The 21498-nt window shown below is 45.4% G+C and overlaps 1 protein-coding gene across 1 annotated transcript in view; it reads left to right on the forward strand.

Moving 5' to 3' along the window:
- The window catches only part of mrc2 (mannose receptor, C-type 2), a 134971-nt gene that overhangs the window by 70692 nt on the left and 42781 nt on the right, over positions 1 to 21498 (forward strand). Inside the window, exons 12-14 of the mRNA XM_069905084.1 lie at positions 12624 to 12766; positions 14272 to 14368; positions 16002 to 16140. Of these exons, the coding sequence (XP_069761185.1) occupies positions 12624 to 12766; positions 14272 to 14368; positions 16002 to 16140 (379 nt within the window). The remainder of the gene's footprint in view (positions 1 to 12623; positions 12767 to 14271; positions 14369 to 16001; positions 16141 to 21498) is intronic.

The raw sequence follows: 21498 nt of genomic DNA on the forward strand, positions 1-21498 counted from the left end.
CTGTCTGTCAGGAGTTTGTATGTCCTCCCCGTGTCTGCGAGGGTTTCCTCTGGGTGCTCCAATTTCCTCCCACGTTCCAAAAACATACGGGGTTTGCAGTTTATTTGGGATATTTGGGTGACATGGGCTCATGGGCCGGAAGAGCCTGTTACCATGCTGTATGTCTGAATTTAAAGATTTAAATAGGATTAGATTGGGAGCTACTTGATTGTCACCATGGCCAAACATACTGTATCTGGGCTCCATAATGCTATGAAGTGTTAAAGATGGACGATGTGAAAGTGAGAATATGGTGATAATCAGCATTTTTAAGCTCTGTTCAGGAGCAGGAAGAAGTACAGAGAATGAGGTGAGTAAGACCTGAAACAAATGTACCTGGCAATGAGATAAGTGTGGGTTTGCCCCTGCGAGGCCCTCCTGGTTGTGCCTTTGATTTGGAGAAATAATTGGAGTGAAAGAAGTTGTTTTTCAAAGGAAGAAAGAGTTCATTTGAGTGCGGTGGAGGCGCGGTGGGGGGAAGCGAGGTGAGTGGGATCAAGGAAGAAGGGGATGGCCTTGCGACCAGTCTGGGGCAAGGGTTGGTCATCAGGATGATCCTAGCACTGATCGTGTGTGCCTGTGTAGGGGGTTAGGGGATGTGCAGACTGATGATCTGTTGGGAAGGGCATGGTTATCAGACTGGGCTCGGCAATGATCGGTAAGTTCAGATTGATTCTCAGAGAACATGTACAACATCACATACAACACTGAGATTTTTCTTCCTGTGGGCGAGGCAGAATTATCACTAATGGTTAGTGCAAAATAAAACTGTACTCAATGTGCAGGTAAACAAACTACAATACAGAGAGGAGATAAATCTATAAAGTGCTAAAGTAAGATTCCTTAAATATTTTCTCCTTCAACCCATCCCACTGTCTCCAAATCAAAGGAGTAGTCATGGTTACCTGCATAGATCCCAGTTATGCCTGCCAGTTTGCGGGCTTTGTGGAGGAATCCATGCTGCAAGCCAACACAGGCAAGACCCTCCCCCCCACCCTATCAACTCTTCCTCCAGTAATTAGATGACTACATCGGGGCTGTCTCAAGCACCCGCGATGAGCTTGTCAACTTCATCCACTTCGCGTCCAACTTCCACCCCGATCTCAAACTCACCTGGTCCATCTCCAATAACCCTCGCCCCTTCCTGGATCTCTCTGTCGACCAGATTTCCACTGATGTATATACTATAACCCCTCTGACTCCCACAACTACCTGGACTACATTTCCTCACACCTTGCCCCCCGCAAAGATTCCATCTCCTTCTCTCAATTTCTCTGTCTCTGCTACATCTGTTCCCGAGATGAGGTCTTCCAGTCCAGAGCTTCTGAAATGTCTGCCTTCTTCCACAAACGTGGCTTCCTCTCCACCATTATCGATTCATCCCACCACCTGCATCTTTGCTACGTAAAGGACACTGACCAGCTGAGCTTCTCCAACATTTTGTGTTTTTACTTCAACCCTGGTGTCCACAGAATTTTCTGATTTACTAGAATCCTTAAATGAGTCCCTGATTGAGTTTGTCGTTGAGGAGTCTGCTGGTGGAGCGGTAGCAGCTGTTCCTGAACCAGGTGGTACGAGTCTTGTGAAACCCAGACCTCTTTCTTGATGGCAGCAGTGAGAGCAGGGCGTGTGCTGGGTGGTGTGGATCCTTGATGATTGCTGCTCCTCTCTGATGGCAGCGTTCCCTGTAGATGTTGTCAATGGTGGGGAGGGTTTTGCCTGTGATGTCTTGGGCTGTGTCCCCTACATTTTGGAGGGTTTTGCGCTCGGGGGCATTGGTGCTTCTATACCATACCGTGATGCATCCGGTCAACACACTTTCCACCACACCTCTGTATAAATTTGCCATGGTTTCTGGTGTCATACCAGACCTCCACAAACTCCTCAGAAAGTGGAGGTGCTGCCCTTTCTTCGGTTGGTCCCTGATGGAATGCAGGGTCATTTACCTGAATTATTGGATGTTCATACACCCCTGGATGATGCCTGACTGCTGAGTCTTTCCTTGTTGCTTTATTCCAGATTTCCTGCATCTGTGGTATTGTTTTTGTCAGTGAGAGATGCTGAAATTGCTCTCTATATGATGTGCCCAGTATGACACAATAGATGTTCTGGCATTGGAGGGGGACCAGAAGTTTACAAGGATGATCTTGGGGCTGAGAGAGTTAACATATGAGGAATGTTTGATTGGCTCTGGGCCTTTGCTCGCTGGACTTTCGGAAGATGATGGATTAATTGAAACCGACTGAATATTGAACAGGACTGGACAGAGTGGACGTGGAGAAGATATTTTTAGCAAACCAGAGGGCACAGCTTCAGTATCAAAGGACATCCCTTTAGGACAGAGATGAGGGCAAATTTCTTCAGCCAGAGGGTGGTGAATCTGTGGAATTCATTGGCACAGATGATTGTGGGGACCAAGCAGATTGAGAGCAGAGGTTGATAGATTCTTGATTAGAAATGGGGAGAAGGCAGGAGAATGGGTTGATTTGAATGATGGAGCAGATTCAATGGGCAAATGGCCCAGTTCTGCTACGTTTTTGTGGTTCCAGTGTGGAGAGCAACTGGAGAGAAGGATCAGAGGAGGTATCCAAAACTTCGAAGGATTTATGTACAAGAGTTAAATAATGTTGTTCCCTGCAGGCAAATCTGTAGGCAGGGGATGTAATTTTAAGATAACTGGTTGGAGAGGTGACAGCGGGCAGGGGAGGAGAGAGAGCAGAGAATCACCAAGGGGCTCACAGGCACAAGGTGTGAGATTCTTCATCTTGATAGGCTGAGATTCCTGGCCAGGGTTTTGGTTCACACAGAAAGATTCGAGGTGGAAAGGAACAGATGGACCAGCACTCAGGATGCTTGGAGCTCGATGGTGAGACACTTCCTGTCTCCCCCCCCCCCCCGCCCCCCCCTTCAGCCACACAATCTCTTGAGAAACTTGAAAGGAAAGAAAAATCATGCCCAAATCCAGGCAGAGGAAAAACAAACCTGAAGAGTTTTGCTCTGACATGCCTGTGGTGTCTGACCCCAGAAGCTTGGTGCTGGCACAACAGCAGGAAGTGAGGCCCTGTGGCTGGGGCTAGGGTCCGTGACCAACTCTAGCATGAGGCAGGATGACCTCCTGCGTTGGTCGGCCGCACATCTGGAAAGGGCACGCTTCCCCTGACCTGTTGTTCTCACTGATCCTTCGTTCCCCTCCCCCGTGGCTGGAAAGTAAAGTGTAATTAGGGCTGTGTTCTCTGGACTGACTCTCCTTCACTCAGATCGGGAATAATGCATCAGGGGAGTGATAGAAATACAAGGGCAGCTAGCCCCAGACTGCCCTGGTTACAATTCATGTTTATCTTTATGACATACAATAAGCCCCATTCACAATTTTCTGTTAGGGTCAGCAGGTCTGAGCTGTCATCACCTGGTAGTGGCCTTTAATACATCTCCCTCTGTGCGTTCGTCATGTATATCAGAGGGTTTCCTTTTAAAACCATCTTTTCTTGATTTAGATGAAATGTATTCTGTCCTGTTTTTAGAGACCGAGATTATTGCTGGCGACAGGGTTGAACAATCTGCTCCAGCTTTCCTTTATCTGTTCGGTTCACACGGAATATTTCTCCATAACTTTTACTGCAACAGTCTGCATTAACAGCACCTTCACGTGATAAAACATCCTATGGTGCTTCAGACAAACTGTGCCAAACAGAACAGATGGCAGGAAGGCTCCTAGTGTAGTTTGATCAAAGATTGGGTTCAAGGAAGGTCTTGAATGCAGACAAGTTGGAACAGTAGGAGTCCAGTCTACCCCTCAGATCTATCCCACTAGTCCAATGATCTAGCCAGAGGTGGCAAACCTTTTAATTTTTAATTTAAACATACACCATGGTAACCGGGGATGTACCGGGGGTGTAGTTTAATTTGGCGGCATGGACTCATGGGCCGAAATGGCTGTAAAGTTCTATGTACATTGCAGAGATGTTGAGTTGTGGGGCCAGAGGTGGTCACAGAAATAGGGAGGTTTGAAACGAGGGAGAGATTTGAGCCTGCTCAAGTTTTAAGGGAAGCTCAGTTGGCGTAGGGCTTAGCGCAATGCCTTTATGGCGCCAGCCGTCAGACTGTACCTGGGTTCGAATCCCACACTGTCTGTGAGGAGTTTTTACATTTTCCCCGGGACCTCTGGTTTCCTCCCACCCTTCAAAAGGTACCGATAAAAGGTGTAGGATAATGGGGTATAAAATGGGAAGCATGGACCGAATTGGCCTGTTTCATGGTGTCTGTCTAAACATTAAAATGTTTGTGTTGATGAAGTGGATAATACAATATTGCACAAACACATCAAGTAATGCTCCAAAAAAAATCAACATTTAAATTTTAATTTAATTTAGTTACGGCTCATGCTCAAATAACCTACCAACCCCATATGTCTTTGGAATGTGGGAGGAAACCAGGGTACCAGGAGGAAGCCCACACAGACATGGGGAGAACATACAAACTCCTCGCCGATAGCATCAGATTCGAACATGGGTCCCTGCCATTGTGCAAAGCATAATTGTTTCAGATTTGATGGAGCAATTGCTGATAACTGTCCCTTGGGAAATAATTCTAGATGTTTAGATGCATGGGCAGACAGTCAGACCCACAAGCTTTTCAGGTTTGAATTAGTATCATATTCAACTCGACAAAATGCCATTTCTCCAGATCATATACATAGAACAGAATCATAACATGTATATGAAATGATGGAATTTAAAATAAGTACATACTTTGCGGTGATTTACTTGGTTACAGGATGCTGTTCATCAATCTCACAGCCTGTGGAAAGAAGTTATTTCCCAGCCTGGCTGTCCTGATTTTGATGCCCCTGTACCTGAGGTGTTTTTGAGCCAATGCTTCCAAACTCATTGGATGGTGCTTCATCCTTCAACAAGACAATGATCTCAAACATCCTGCTGAAGCAACAAGAGTTTTTCAAAGCTTAAAAACTGGAAAATTCTTCAATGGTCAAGCCTGTTTTAAATCCAATTGAGCATACTTTCCATGCTGAAGAGAAAACCAAAGGGGACCAGTCCCCGAAACAAGCAGGGGCTGAAGATGGTTGCAGTAGAGCCCTGGCAGGCCATCACCAGAGAAGATACTCAGCCCCTGGTGATGTCTAGAAATCACAGGCTTCAAGCAGTCATTGCAGCAAGGGATATACAACAAAGTACTGAACATGACTAATATACATACCATTGCAAATGTGGTGACCTGAAATGAGGGGGCGATAATATAAAAAGTGCTGTCATTTCTACATGGTCAAACCAAGATGTATACAAATAATCTTGAATAAGATCTGGAATTCACACCTTAATTACATGTCACTTGTTTGATTACAAATTTAAAACTGTGGAGCACAAGGGAAAATAAAGGGGAAAAGTGTCTTTGTCCCAAATATTCTGGAGTGCCCTGTATGCCAAAAATTTTACTGGCTGCAGCCAAACAGATACTTGCAAAGAAAAACTATAACAGTAAAGTAATTGATTAAATTAAGACAATAAATACATGATAGATAATATATATTCACTGTCATTCCTAGTGGAAAATAAAGACTTGCAATGGTGTGGACAGTCCTGCTGTTGGAGCAGTCCATGATTAGTCTATAAAGGAGAGGTTCAGGAATCTGATAGCTGTGGGAAAGGAACCTAGAGCTGATGGGTTTCAGGCTTCACTACCTTCTACCTGAAAGAAGCAGTGAAGTAAGGTTGTAACCAGTGTGGTGGGAGTCATTTATGATGTGGGCTTCCTCATATAGATGTCTGAATTGGTAGTGGCCCCTCAATCTCTCCTTCCTCAAATCAACAATCAGCCTCTTGGTCTTGGTGATGTTGAGAGCAAGATTGTTGTGCTGGCTCCATCCAACCAGGTTCTTGATCTCCACCCTTACTCTGGGTCATCATTTCCAGTTATTTTACCCACAACGGTGGTGTCATCAGCAAATGGGTAGATTGATTTGGAACTGAACTTGGCTGCAGTCAAATGTACAGGGAATAAAGCAAGGGACGAAGCAGCTTGGAGTGTCCCTGTGGTGGTGGTCAGTGAGGAATAGGTGATGTTGCCAACCCTTTTAAGCGTCATTATGCCAAATTAACTCTCTTGGTTTCTTTTTTGTCGCCAATTTATCAAATCATCTTTGCATTGCAATTGACCAAAGAATCGGATCTTCAAGGTTAAAACCCAAGTCCTTGTTATAAAAACATGACAAAGGAGTATCCATGATGGGACAGTGTACATTCTGTGACCAGATCCATGAGGATACAGGAATGTATTTGGTACAATATGTGGAACTGCAGTGCCCCTGTGGACATAAATAGGGCAGAGGGCACACAAAATCATTCAGGACCTCAACCACCCCGCACACATCATGTTTCAGCTGATCCTATCAGGAAAGAGATACAGGAGGATCAGACCCAGCATCACCAGGCTGAGGAACAACATCTTCCCACGGACAGTGAGAACACTGAACGATCAAAGGAACGGTTCACACTAATCATCCGGGACTCTCATATATGTAGCTATTTATTTGTGTAAATGGAATACTTGCTTTGTACATGTATTGTATGTCTGTGTTTTGCACTGAGGACCAGAGAACGCTGTTTCGTTGGGATGTACTTGTACAATCAGATGACAATAAACTTGACTTGAATCTATGAAGACATGAAGGCTTCTTGGAGAATGTTGCACACAATGGCAGAGCTTGTGAATGCTTCGTGGCAAGCTTCATCTTATTCCAGTTTTCTCTCACTAGGTTCAGACTGCTGACTGAGCAAAAAAATAAATGAACAATTCCTGTTCTTAATTCATTTTGGCCGAAGTTTCTTTTCCTGTGGAATTGAAACCAAGGAACTCGTCTTGCAGTGGGCGAACCCTTTTGTTCTTAATGCAGAGATTTATTTTCCATCATGTTCCACGACGCAGCGACTCCCCGCTGAAGATTCTCTGTGGAAAGATGCTGCATCTCTGCTCAGTGAAGCTTGCAGCCCTGATCTCGGGCCCTTGGCTGGACTCCTCATGTACGCTTTAGACATCTGGGTTTACCTCATCGGAGAGATTGATCGTGGACAACAGTACAAAACGGATGATGACATGTTAGTTTGCCAGTTTTGCTCTTTCCCGACCTTTCTCTGGCCAAGTTGGCTTCTGCATTCTTTTACTCCCCATCCTTACCTCATCATAGTATTCCAGGCATCATGATCCAGCAGAAGTGTTAGGGATGTGAAGCATGCTTTAATAAATCTATTTCCTAGGAAAATGGCGGTGATTTCTCACTTCCATTCCATTCATAGGGGACAGTTTTAACCCAACGTGACCTTCAGGAAACTGACTGGCCTGGGAGTAACTGATGGATTTACAGCCCATCTGATTGTACTGTGTTCTCAAGTTACTGGGGAATAATGTTGGAACGTGGAACTGGCCCTGGACCAGATCCTGTTGTTTCCTTCCCAGTGAGTTAGGTTGAAACCTCCTCTTGGAGCTGACAGCCGACACAGAAGCCAGCCTGAGTAAAAGGAACGTGGAATCTCTCTCTCGGTGAGCCCTTTGCACTTGGGATGCTGCGTTGTTTGGCATTCGCGGCTCCTTCTTTTTCCACTCAATCTTATAGATGTCGTTTGATAAATCTGTGTCCTGCTCAAGCAGTTGAAATTCTACAGGGAAGAAGGTTTGATTTCACAACCTTGCAATGTTCTCACACTGATTTTGTGGACCTTGTGGTTGATTATTTAAGGGTTCAGGGGGAATGGATTTGCCAGAAGCTTCTGGCAGAGAGGAAGATAAACAGCAGTTGTAAAAATGGAATGATTGAAATGTGTGAGGCCCAAATAATGCCACACATCTCGTCTCCTCGCCTTGAGCAATGCTTGATGGAGCCACTCAATGGGAATACAGTAACAAGTACCTTCTGTGTGCTCTCGGCTGAAGCAGTTTTGCAGCAAGAGTGTAATTGAGGAAAACTATTCCAATAGTGACCTCTCCCTCAATTACTGAAATATGCCAAGTGGAGTGTTGGCAGGGTTGCCAATAGCTGTTGGAAATCTTCCTGCAGGTTTCATCACACATTTCACAGCCATCTTTGTCTTCCATGGAAGCTGTTTTATAACCACAGGAAAATTTCAAATGAATAAAAAAGAAAAATTTTTGGCAACATCCCATTATTTTGTTTTCTGTTCCAATGTGCTTGCATTGTCAAAGAATCATGAAAATACAGCTCAGAAACAGGTCCTTCAGCCCACCTAGTCCATTCCAAACTACTCTGTTTAGTCCCACTGACCAAATCCCTCCATACCCCTCCCTTCCATGTACCTGTCCACATTTTTCTTAAATGTCAAAATTGAGCCTGCATTCACCACTTTAGCTGGGAGCGCGTCCCACCCCTCTCTGCATTAAGAAGATCCCCTGCATGTTTCCGATTAAAATCACGCCTTTCACCTTAACCCATGTTCTCTGGTTCTTGTCTCACCCAACCTCATTGGAAATGGGCTGCTTGCATTAACTCTATCTATACCCTTCATAACTTTGTTTACCTCTATTAAAACTCCCTTCATTTTCTGATATTCCAGGGAATAAAGTCCTAACCTGTTTCACCTTTCCCTGTAACTCAATTCCTCAAGTCTGGATAACATCCTTGTCAATCTTCTCTGCACGCTTTCAATCTTATTGATACCTTTCCTGTAGTTAAGTGACCAAAACTGCACACAATCCTCCAAATTTGGCCTCACCAATGTCTTGTACAATTTTCCATAACATCTCAACTTCTGTACTCAGTACTTTGATCTCTGAAGGATAACGTATCTAAAGATCTCTTTACAGCTCTATCTACCTCTGACACTGCTTTCGGGGAATTATGTATGTGAAATTGAAATTTACTGCTGGATAGTACTGAAAGGTGGGTTGTGATAGTACAGACCTATCACCAATGTACATAGTGTATATAGTTACATTATCTAGACTGTGCTTACAGCGATTGGCTGAGAGCTTAGCCACGCCTACTGTCCTGGCCTTAAAGGGTTGTGTCCCTAGCCAGGTCGGATCATTCCAGACTGGTCAGCCACCTGTGAAGAGCTCCTGTCTTTTGCTAATAAAAGCCTTGGTTTGGATCAACAAGTCTTTGATTCTTTCGACGAGCTCTACAGTGGGCACTACAGAATTCTAACAGGCCAGTGGACGGGGTACAGTGGAGGTATACATGCCCTTCCCCATCATGAGTAGCCTCAGTAAACAGACTGCATGCGTCAGAGGATGTAGGAAGAGTATCCGTGAAGGAACAAGTGGAGCAGTCAAGTTTCAGAAGCTACAGAGAGCTGCTACAGGAACTCAACAGGTCAAGCAGCATCCCTGGGTAGAAATGGACAGCCAATGTTTTGAGTCAGGGCACTCCAACAAGGCTAAGATAAAGAACTAGTTAAAGGGAGAAAGAAGCTGGAGGAGGATCCCAGAGGTGATAGGAGAGTGAGAAGCAGAGAGAATTAACACTGAGGGTGGGGGAAAGAAAGGTTAGGAGGGGAATAAAGAACAGGAGTAGGTAAAGTGTAAGCCGTGGAACCAGATGGGGGTGCAGGTATGATTATACTGGAAAGATCAATATCCATTCTTCCAGTTTTCAGAGACCCCCCTCACTCCCATCTAGTTCCACTGTTTCCTTCTTTACCTCTTATTTTTACTTTATCCCCTCTCTCTAACTTTTCTCCCTTCCCACCTTCCTTGTCGTCTCTCCCGCTACCTGTCTCCACCTCTCATACCACTGGTCCTGTCACCCAGCTTCTTTCCATCTTTGTAGATGTGACTTCACCTTTTTTTAAAAATCTTGGACTTGAGAAAGGGTCCGGGCCCAAAATGTCAACTGACCCTTTCTAACCTCGGATACTACCTGACCTGCTGAGTTCCTGCAGCAACCACTTGTTTATTGCAGCCTGGCTTGGAAATTCAAGTGCCCAGGAACGCAGAAGGTTGTGGAAGGTAGCAACCATAGCCAAGTCGATCACTGGCTCCGCCCTCCTATCCTTTGCAGACATCTAGGAGGCAGCCGTCATCATAAAGACCACCAATCTCATCGCAACCTCTTCTCATTGCTACCTTTGGGTACGGTTAGTGTAGCGGTTAGCGCAACGCTGTTACAGCACCAGTGACCCGAGTTCGAATCTGGCGCTGTCCGTAAGGAATTTGTACGTTATCCCAGTGTCTGCGTGGGTTTCCTCCGGTGGGCTCCAGTTTCCTCCCACCGTTCAAAAATAATACAGGTGTAGTTCAATTGGATGTAATTGAGCGGCACGCACACGTGGGCTGAAGGGCCTGTAACTGTGCTATGTGTCTAAATTAAATTTTAAAAATTAAATAGAAACCTGAACATGAGCACCTCTCGGTTCAAGAACAGTTTCTTTCCAACAGCAATAGACTCATGGACCTCTCATTTCTTCATTAATCTTAAACTGTCTGCACTAATGCAAGTCCCTTTTTTGGCACAAGAATCACTGTGAATATTTCTCATCTGTCTTATGTACTTATTGTCTGTTTCAATTTCATTCACTGTTTACTATTATAGCTGTTCTTTAGAAATATCTATTTGGCTGCAGCAAGTAAGATTTCTGGGCATATGTGCATTGTAGAATGTGTATGACAATAAATTCATTCTCATTATTCCAGAGTTTGAATGAGACTATTTGTAATTATCTTGATTTTTCACATTTGTGTGAAGCTCTCTCTCAGCTGGGGAAAGTGTGGAAGATCGAATAGGGATTTCAGATTTATTGTCAGAATTCATACGTGACATCACATATAACCCTGCAACTCATTTTACTGCGGGCCGGGAGAACCACCACTCATTGGTAGAGCAACAAAAACAAAACTGTACACATGAGAAGCCTCGGTCATGGTAGCAAAGACGGGTCTGGGCATATTGAGAAAAGATTTACCAGCAAAATCAGGAAGGCTCAGAAACCTAGTGATAGTCGTCAAGGTCACTCTGCTACTTCTCTGAGAAAACAGTCTGGCCCTCTGAGCAGGCTCAGCCTGACAGACAAATTGGCCACTCAATAGGACGAAGCTTCATTGTTAATCTGATAGGCCAAGACCCCATCACACTCTCGCTCATTCATACAGTGTTTAATCAATTGAGGGTGGGACTCGCATTAGAATAACTTGCCACAATTCCACTCTGGCTGCAAAACTCCACAACCTTTGCCCTTTGAGCAGCTGGCCACACAGACGAATGAGCTCAACCAACATTGCCTGTCCTTGTTCCCTTTCTGAGATGCTCTCACCTTCACCAGATCCACTCTACCAGCTGGGTGGCACAGTTAGAGTGGCGGTTAGCGCAATGCTATTACAGCACCAGCGGCCTGGGTTCAAACCTGGCGTTCGGTGTAAGGAGTTTGCACATTCTCCCCGTTCCTGTGTGGGTTTCCTCCTGCTCTCTAAAGAATGTGAATACTTCCCTGGAGAATCGGATTTGTCATCCTGCATTGTGTGAGCAAACCATATCTCACAGTTACTCATTAAGGCCTACTTCTACTGAGGATGCTTTGGATACTCTCAAAAAGAACAAGCTGCCTTTGTATAGCAACCTCATGCTGTCTGAAGTCGTTCCCCAGCCAGTGATGTTCCTTTGATCTGATCGCATTGACAAGAAGAGCATACAGGAATTGAGGTATTTTGGTGGCATTGATTGATAGGCAGAGAAGAAGGCAGGCCAGCTCATCCTCGATGTCATGACGTCTTTTATGGCTTGGCTGACGCTTCTGATCATCCATTACCTACTGCGTTGTGTCGGCCTGCTTGGTGACGTGAAGAGAATGTGGGGAAATAGAAACAATTATTTTTACGGCACCATCTGAAGAAGTGCTGGTGAACTCAGCAGGTCACGTACCATTTATAGGCAACAAAAGGTAGCCAACTCTTTGGGCCCAAGTCCTTCGTCAAGATGTGAGCAAAAAGCAGACAGGCATCTGAATAAGTAGGCTGGGAGAGGAGAGGAGCACAGGTAAGAGGCCATAGGTGGATACAAGTGAGATGGGACAAGAGAAAAAAACCTGAGGTGATGGGGCAAGAGAGCTGGAGGGAAGGAGACAGAGGGATGAGGAAAGAGAGAGGCAAACAAGTTGTGTGTTCTTTCACTTCTCAAGGTTTGGGTGTCATTGGTAAGGGCAACACGCATTTCTCCATAACTGCTTTGGGATGGTGATGGGGGTAAAATAAGGCCATTTTAGAGGGTGTTTTTTGATGTAATCCGCAAAGGGATTTACACAGAGAGATCCAGACCAGGCTAGGGCAGCAGATTTCCTTCCCTGAAGGACATCAGTGAACCAGACATGTCCAAGGACAACTGGTCATCGTTATAGGATTGTTGACCCAAGGCTCTTATTTGCTATCTGGGGAATGCAGCTATAATGTCATCACTGGAAGGGCCTGTTTCTAGGCTGCAATTGTTATATGGTTAATCCTACCCAAACGTCCCATTTCTGGCCTGTGCAGGTCACGTTGCCTGTGGTTTCTGATGTTCTGAATTGCGTTCTTCATGTGTTGTCCACAGTGCGCAGAATTGTCCTCCTTTGTCTCCTTGTCCCATGCAGGTATTTCACTCCAACACCATTCACGTTAAGAAGAACTGGGTACAGGCGCACATGTTCTGCCACGAGCAGGGCGCCCACTTACTCAGCATCAGCACCTTTGAGGAGGAGAAGTTTGCTGAAAAACTGGTCCATGAAATATTTGGGTGAGTCATTTTGAAGAGTTTTTATGGTGGGGATTGGGTTTCTTTGGGGTGCACAGTTTATTTTTCCTTCAAGGTCTTATTCTCTTACAAGGCTTTTTATGGAAACGATGAGTCCCTTAAGAAAGCACAGACATGGATTCAATCCTTTGCTTGCACCATTAATGTCTTATGGTGCAAAAGGTATGTATTCAAAGAGAGACATGCAAACAAATAAAAAATGTAAACAAACTGTCTGTGCAAATTCAGACAAAAAACTTAACTGATAAATAATGCGCCAAGAGTCTTAAAATGAATCTCTGATTGAGTCGGTTGTTTTGGAGTCTGATAGTGGAGGGGTAGAAACTCAAGATTCTTTTATTGTCTTGTAATAAAACAGAAAATGTAATATTACACAAAACTTCCTTTAGTCTACTGTAAGGCAGTCCAAAATTCACCATCAGCAGAAATTGCCTGGCGCTCCCTACAGTCAGAGAAAGAGAAGCAGAAGATAGTTCCCCCAGAACTACTGAGTCTTCCCAGAGTCACTGAGTGTCCAACAATTTCTGTATCTCATTGTATGAATCTTGTGGCACCTATACCTCTTGATGACAGCAGCGAGGACAGATCCTGTCCTGGTAGATGATTGCTGCTGCTCCAGGATGGCAGTGTTCCCTGTAGATTTCTTCTTGCTTGTGATGTACTGGGCTCTGCCCACTACCTTCTGCAGGGCTTTATGCTCAGAGATATCCCTATACAGGTCATGATATCGCTGGTCAGGACACTTTCCACTACACATCTCCAGAAGTTTGCCAAGGTTTCCAATGTTGTATCAAATCTGAGAAAGTAGAGGCACTGACATGCTTTCTTCACAATGACGTTATGTTGGGTCCAGGAAAGGTCCTCTAAGATAGTGACTCCCAGGAATTTAGATTTCCTCTGATTCCCCCAGTGATCACTAGATCTGGTTTTCCCTTCCTGGAGTCAACAATTAGCTCCTTGGTTTTGAACTAGCAGCATGCAACTTTGCACTTCAACCTTAAGCAGGACTGTTCACGGACCTGCTGAGAACAAGCCTTGCAAACCCAGTGCTGCGCGCAACACACTTGATTGGTGAGTTACAAGTGGGAATGATATCTGAAGTACACCTCAGCCTCTTTAATTGCAGTTTCCCATTCCAACTGCAGCCTCACCTGGGCTGAGCCCAAATCCAAGAGACCTCATTGCGGATGTGCTCACCCATTTATATCCCGGTCACTTCTCTCCACCCTTCCGTGGCCCGATCATTTGTCTAGCTCCGTCCATCACATGGCCCGTTCCTTGTGGCACGCAGGCAGAGACAATACTTTGGTTATCTAACAGCCGGGTCATCCTTCCCCGCGCACTCTTGGATTTCTTACTACAGTGACTCTGGATTGTTTCAAGGTAACTTGTTACGTGATCTTCTAGGCAACTCTTTGAGGATGAAGGTGGGGAAATGGGTGTGGGATCATTAGTTGGATCTGTCACCCTGTGTTCCTGTTTCGTAGAGAGTCGGAGGATCATGAGTATCATTGGTTCTGGCTTGGGCTGAATCGACGGAACCCTGGGGCAGACTGGAGCTGGACCTGGAGTGATGGGACAGGAGTGAGTATCTGAACGAGCCTGCGGCATGTAGTGGGCTAACTCAGCGCCCTTTGGCAGAATTTTAGTCATGGTTAAATGCTGACGGTTTGGGAATCTGTCAACAATATTGACCCTTAAACATCACTCAAAGACTGCGCATTCCGAGTCAAACTGCCAGAGTACTTTACACAGCATCTAATGCCCATGCAGAAGGAATGCGTTTGTGTGGGAGTGTTTGATTCTGATACTGGCAATGGGTAATCCAGTCAGCAATGAAGCAAGGCCTTACCTTGTGGTATGAGGATGAATTGTTGACCGTCCCCCCATATTCCCCCAATTCTCACTACTTGGCACCCCTTTGCTCCAACCTTGTTGACCTCAGAAGCATAGCCCGAAGTTTGGAATTAACTCTTTAAATTATGTCTGAACACAAGGATCTAATGTCTACCAGTATGGACCAGTGCCAAATGTAATCTGCCTGTTTTGCAATGAAACACCTTTGGCAATGGTCAATATCAATGCAAGTTTTGCTGTGACTTCATCACCATGACCTATCCCTGGGTTGGGAAGGACAGAAGACTCTGAATTCAAGCGGGTGTAGATTACTTGGGCCATGAAGACTGGCCCACAAAATGCAAGATCTAAGATAAGGCTGACCAATTAGAGTTTACTGAAATTGCAGTGGCCAGAAGATGTATCGCAATTACCTGGAAGTCTGATTTGCTCTTGGAAATAGCCTGTTGGAATACACAGTTGTATTCCGCTGGAGAAAATCATGTACAATTTAGGGAATAAGTACAACGTGTTTTTGTAGGTCGGGGAACCTTACCTACAAAGTGTAGGGTTGAATACTTAATAAATATTTGTTCTATTTATTTTTCTTCCCTTTACTTTCTTCCTTTTACTGGGATCTAGATAAAAATATTGGGCCTCGTTTTTTTTGTTGAATTGGATTTCAGATCTCGACAGCTCCTTTCTTCTCTTCCTTTTTCCTTCTCTTTTTTTCTTCATTTATTTTGGGTTTTGATGAGGGGCTGACGGATAGGGCCTATATTTGGAACATTAATTCACATTTAATTATTTATCTGTGATGGTAATTTTGGTACAGTTTGTTGATAAAAATCAAAATATTCAAAAAAAAGAGAGACTTGCCCGCAATCTTGGAGACCTGCCCTGGGTCTCATCCCCTCTTCCTAAATATTGACATTTTGTAAAAGATGTAGACATAGCGCACCATAAAACCACTCAATTAACCAAAAAAAACCCATACATTTTGGAGGGTGGGAGAAAACCAGAAAAAGAACCACGCAGGTTGCAGAGAGAACGTAGAAACTCCTTACAGGGAGGGTTTTAACCTGGGTCACTGATGCTACTATGTTTATGTATATGTGATTATTATTTGCTATGTATTGTGTGTGTACTATGGTCTGAAGAAACACTGGTTTGTTTGGTTGTAGATGTGCAGTCAGATGGTAACATACTTGAACTCTTCCGTGCCAACTCCCCACAAGTGGAGGTGTCTCGACCTTCACCCCTGTCACCATCCCTCAGAATGTCATAGGCTGTAATAAGATCACCCCCTCATTCTTTGAACCGTGAAAGAATGCAGATCATTGTGCAGGCATCGTTTGAACCCCACTTCCTTCTCGCACAGTATTCGTACAACAACTTTGGACGCGATACCTACGACGATGACAACATTCGCCGCTGCGCGATCACGGATATCGCCTCCTCGCTGTGGCGCGCCGTGCGGTGTGAGATTCAGCTGGACTGGATCTGCAAAATCCGCAAAGGTAAGACCAGGGCGGTGACAGGAGGGAGGGGGATCCGCGGAGAGCAATCGCGTCGGGAAAACTCAAGTGCCGCGCGGGCCAGTCGTTGGTGGATGCAAGTCATTCCCAGCTTCTGAAATCAGCTGAGTGTTGGGAATGGAGGGGAAGGCCAAGCTGCTTTCACATGGCCTCTTGTATGGCCTTTAGCACAGTGGCAGAGGATAGAATGTGGACTTCACATTCAATGACACATGATATTAAAGGTAAAAAGGTAAAGGTTCCATTATTGTCACATAATTCTACGTTTAGAATGTTAACATACATGAAATTCTTTAACCTTGGTCGACCGTAAGGTAAATAGGGAGTCGCCACTTTGTCCAGTGCCCCTCACAGAAACCTACAGCACTTGGTGTCCCCTCCAAGGACTGGCCAGGCCTGAGCCTGCTTAGCTCCTGAGATCAGACTGCCTAGGAATGCCAGGTGCCTTTTGCATTCTGCTGTCGAAGGAGGTGGCTGCAAGAGCATATTCCAGACCTGCAACCCTGGCCAACATTCCCAACCTCCAGATTTTTGTGTGGCTATAGAGTTTAAGTTTTAAATTGAAATTTATTTCGAACACAGTAGAAGCTGATTCCTCCCACTGAAACCCGTGCCGGCCCAGTGCACCCAATTAACCTGCCCACCTCGTACGTTTTGGAGGGTGGAAGGAAACCGCAGTGGCCAGTTGAACCTATGCAGACACGTGGAGAATATACAAGCTCCTTTTCAGACAGTGCTGGATTCAAACCCTGGTCGCTGTCACTGTAATAATATTGGGTTAACTGTTATATTAACCATGCCCTGCATTCTAATACCCTATCTCTGCTCAGACTGAGAACCTTTGTATCCCCACAAGGCAACAAACTTGTAGATTGAGTTGGAAATTCGCTGAACACACACCAAGTTGGCACCTGGCACGTGCTCCTAATAGTCAGCACTGTTAGGGGTTATTAGGGCATCATAGACAGAGCTGGCTTGGCGTGGAGAGGCTCCATGGGAGGGCTGTCAGGGTGAGAGGAGGGGCTGCTCAGTGCTGGGATGAGTGGCGTAGTGTTGCACGGTGAACACCGACCACAGCAGGGGACCAGCAGTGCCCTCTCCTCTTGTCACCAGGTCTGATGAGAGAGACCTCAGAATCTCCCACCAATGGCAAGCTGCAGCCCCATGTCTCATTGGCCTTTCTCAATCACAGGCAGGCTCTCCACACCCAGCCATTGGTGACGGAACTTTAGCAGAGGGCAGAGGTTCAGGCATGCAGAGTGAGGGCTCCATGCCTGAGTCCTGCCACAGCCTGAGCTTCAATGCACGGGTGGTGGGGGGGAATATTTATGCCCAGGAGTTCTCAGGCCAGGGGACACGATGCTCTGTGGGGTAGTAATGTAGCTGAGGATGATGTTGGTTGGAGAAGAGGCAAATATTTGGCTATTAGCAAGCTAATGCTTTACAAGGCATTGGTGAGACCACATCTGGGGTACTGTGAGCAGTTTTGGGCCCCATATCCAAAGTGCTGGTGTTGGAGAAGGTCCAGAAGAGGTTTACAAGTGGGGTCCTGGGGATGAGAGGGTTAACACATGAGGATAATTTGTCAGTTCTGGATCTGTTCTCGCTGGAGTTTAGAAGGATGGGGGGGGGGGGGGGTGGGGGGATCTCATTGAAACTGACCAGGTATTGAAAGGGCTGGATAGAGTGGACGTAGAGAAGATGTTTCCAGCAGTGGGAGAGTCTGGGACAAAAGGGCACAGAATAAAAGAAGGTCCCTTTAAAGCAGAGAGGAGGAGAAATTTCTTCAGTCATAGGGTGGTGAATGTGTGGAATTTGTTGCACTGATGGCTGTGAAGTCTGTCATTGAAAGGGGAAAGGTTTAGGGGGAATGGAACTTCTTCACAGAGAGTGGCGGGAGTGTGGAACGAGCTACCAGCTGAAGTGATGAACGTGGGCTCAATTTTAACAGCACAAGGACAGCTTCTTCCCTGCGGCCATCAGATTCCTGAATGAACAATGAAACATAACAGAAACATAGAAGATAGGAGCAGGAGTAGGTCATTCGGCCCTTCGAGCCTGCTCCGCCATTCAACGAGATCGTGGCTGATCTTAAAGTTCAGTACCCCGTCCCCGCCTTCTCCCCGTAACCCCTAATTCCGAAGACACTGCCTTAATTTCTGTGCAGTTTTGGGGTTTTTTAAAGATTTATTGTTTTAAGGTGGTTTATAATATGAACATTTGCATTAAAAGATGTTGCTGGAAACACCAAATTTCACAACTTGTTCATGACAGTAGATTCTGTTCTTGAAGTTTATGGTCTGAAGCAAAGGTGCATTAGGGCGGCCACTGCTGGATATTAGTGGCATTGCATGCAAGAACTGTTGAAAGCATCCTGATTGAAAACATATGGAGAACCTTTGTGGCAACATTAGAAATATGTGGTCAGTTGGAATACCACAGAAGTCAGTGTGTTGTAGCCACATAGCAGAAGGAGTCTGGAAGGGAATGCATCTGAAAATTTGAGCTTGAGCTGATCACGGCGCCAACAAGAATGGCCAAACCAGCAAAAGAAAGCAGGCAGGGGCATGAGACCAGGATAAAGGTCAATTCTGACATCAAAGGTTAGAGGGGACTGGGCAAGGATGTGAACAAAGATTTCTCAATCATGAGCCAGATGTTAAATAGCATGAATGAGATCCAGTTTAAAAAAAAATCAACAGCTTTCACTATTTTAGAAATAAACCAGATTGGAACTGTGATTTATTCAAGAGGCTGGACAGCTGTGAGAGGTCAATGTTGTGCCCTCTCATTTTGACCTGATATATGCTGCTTGGAATTTGCTCTCAGTCGCAACATAAAGGGAAAAATGAAGGATAGCTGTCAATCACGCATCAGTTAACAACCCCCCCACCCCCAGTCCGTCAAGGTTGGAGAGATTCTAGTGCATTAACTTGAAACACAGGGAGATGAAATATTAAGCTGAGATAGAAACAATGGTCAAGGGCTTAAGAATAAAAGGGAGAGGACGTGCAGTTGAACATTATATTGGGGGGGGAGTGGTTGGGGAAAGATGTTCTCACACCGTCTCACCCACTTCTCTACCTGGTCCAGTGATCACTGCATTAATACTGCTTCCCAAGCTCAGATGTTTCATGGCTTGTGCTACCAGATCCACCCTACTCTCGTGTTTACCTGGACTGACTCCAACTCGTAGGGTCTTGTAGCTCAGAAACAGGCCCTTTAGACCATCGAGTCCATGTTGACCACCAGACACCCATTTACACTAATCCATTTAATTCACCCACACATTCCCAGCCAGATCTAGACCACCCCTGCACTCTGGGGACACTTTCCCCATTCCTCCATCTCCGTGTCAGTGCGGACACAGGCTTCCGCTGGTCACTGCCCTTCTCCCTGCACCATCCCTTGCGCCGCTTCCTGTGTGGACTTTGATTTTCTCAGGCTTCGTCCACACTGCTGCCTCTGAGGACTCTTTGTTTTGCTTCGGTTGTGGCTTCCCTTATCCCCAGGGCTGCCAAAGTTCTCAACCACATGTATACTATTTCCTCTACTTCTGCTCACTCCCCCCTCTCTGTCCAGCTAGGGGACAGTGACCGGGCCTCACCTCTACCACACCATCATCCACAGACAATCATTAAAAATTTATTGTCATACACATTGTACAATGTACATATTCACTGACATTCTTACTTGCTGCGGCTGGACAGGTACTTTGTTTAAAAAAATATATAAAAAGAACTCCATTAGTATACTTAACCGGTGAAATAGAATTAAAAAGAGACAATAAATATACAAAAATAGATAGATAATAAATATTTAGCTCTCCTAGTCTGAAGTAAAGTGCAGATAGTCCTTTTCTAGTGTCCGACCTGTCCCTGATTAGTCCACCAAGGGAAGGTTTAAGAGTCTGATAGCTGTTCTTGAACCTAGAGGTGCTGGGTTTCAGGCTTCTGTACCTTCTACCTAAAGGTAGCAGAGAGAAGAAGTTGTGACCAACGAGAAAGGGGTCCTTTATGTTGTTGGCTGCCTTCCCGGGGCAGCATCTCGCAGATGCATTTGATAGCTGGCAGGTCGGAGCATGTGATGGTCCTGGTCATTGTTGGGTACATTTTGCAGCCTTCTGCGTTCCTGGTTAGTCGAATTACCAGACCTAGCTGTGGTGCAGCCAGTTTGGCGCTTGCCTGCTTTTAGTTCATCCCTTGATGTAGGGCTCAGGCCCGAAAGGTTGATGGTTATGTATCTTTATCTTTGCTACATAAAGAACACTGTGTGTGACTTCCTGAGTTCTTGAGAATGGAACTAGTCAGTTTACTTTCCACAATGTCCCTGACAGAGTATCGGACAACATGCCAAATCTCCTTCAGCCTCTTTAGGAAGGTCCACCTTCTTCATGGTTTCCTAGATGTGCTGGCTCCAACAATGGTTTTCTTTGAGATATAAATTCCCAGGAACGTGAAGATTCTGACTCTCTCCACCTCCATCCCATCAATGCAGACAGGTGCTTGGGCCCTCGGCACATTGGTCTTGTTGACGTTCAGAACAAGATTGCGTAATTCCCATCACCACCAATGTGATGCCACCACCATGTATATCTTCCCTTCCCCATCACCATCTCTTCACCCAAGTACAGTCAGTTTCACTCTTCATCCTCCTCAATCGTATCTATTAGTCACAGGTGAGGTACTGGAAGACTGGAGGACAGCTAAAATTGTGCCTTAACTTAAGAAGGGCAGCAGAGAAAAGCCAGGAACCTTACAGCAGTGATGGGAAGGGATTCTGACAGGATTTAAATTTAGATGTTCATAGAGCACGGTTACAAGCCCTTCTGGCCCACAAGCCTGTGCTGCCCACAAATACACCCAATTGACCTATAATCCTCATCTTGTAAGCTGAGAGGAAACCAGAGCATCGAGAGGAAATGCACACAGACACAGGGAGAACATGAAAACTCCTTACAAACAGCTCCGGATTTGAACATGGATCGCTGGCGCTGTAACAACATGTTACACCCCTTGTTTGCAATTTGAAAAGCAAGGACTGATTCGGGATAGCCAGCATGGCTTTGGTGTGTGAGATCACGTCTCACAAATTTGATTGAGCTTTTTCTAGAGGGCAGGGTGGAAGTTGTCTTCCTGAACTTTACTGAGGCTTTTGATAAGGCTAGAGACCTTGTTAAGAAACAAGGAAGGATGTGTCGGCATTGGAGAGGGTCCAGAGGAGGTTAACAAGCATGATCCTGGAGTGAAAGGGTTTCATATGAGGAGTGTTTGATAGCTCCGCGATTTTACTCACTGGTGTTTAGAAGAATGAGGGGGATCTTATTGAAACATATCGAAT

Source organism: Narcine bancroftii, chromosome 12, assembly GCF_036971445.1.
Source record: "Narcine bancroftii isolate sNarBan1 chromosome 12, sNarBan1.hap1, whole genome shotgun sequence".
Classification (NCBI taxonomy): Eukaryota; Metazoa; Chordata; class Chondrichthyes; order Torpediniformes; family Narcinidae; genus Narcine; species Narcine bancroftii.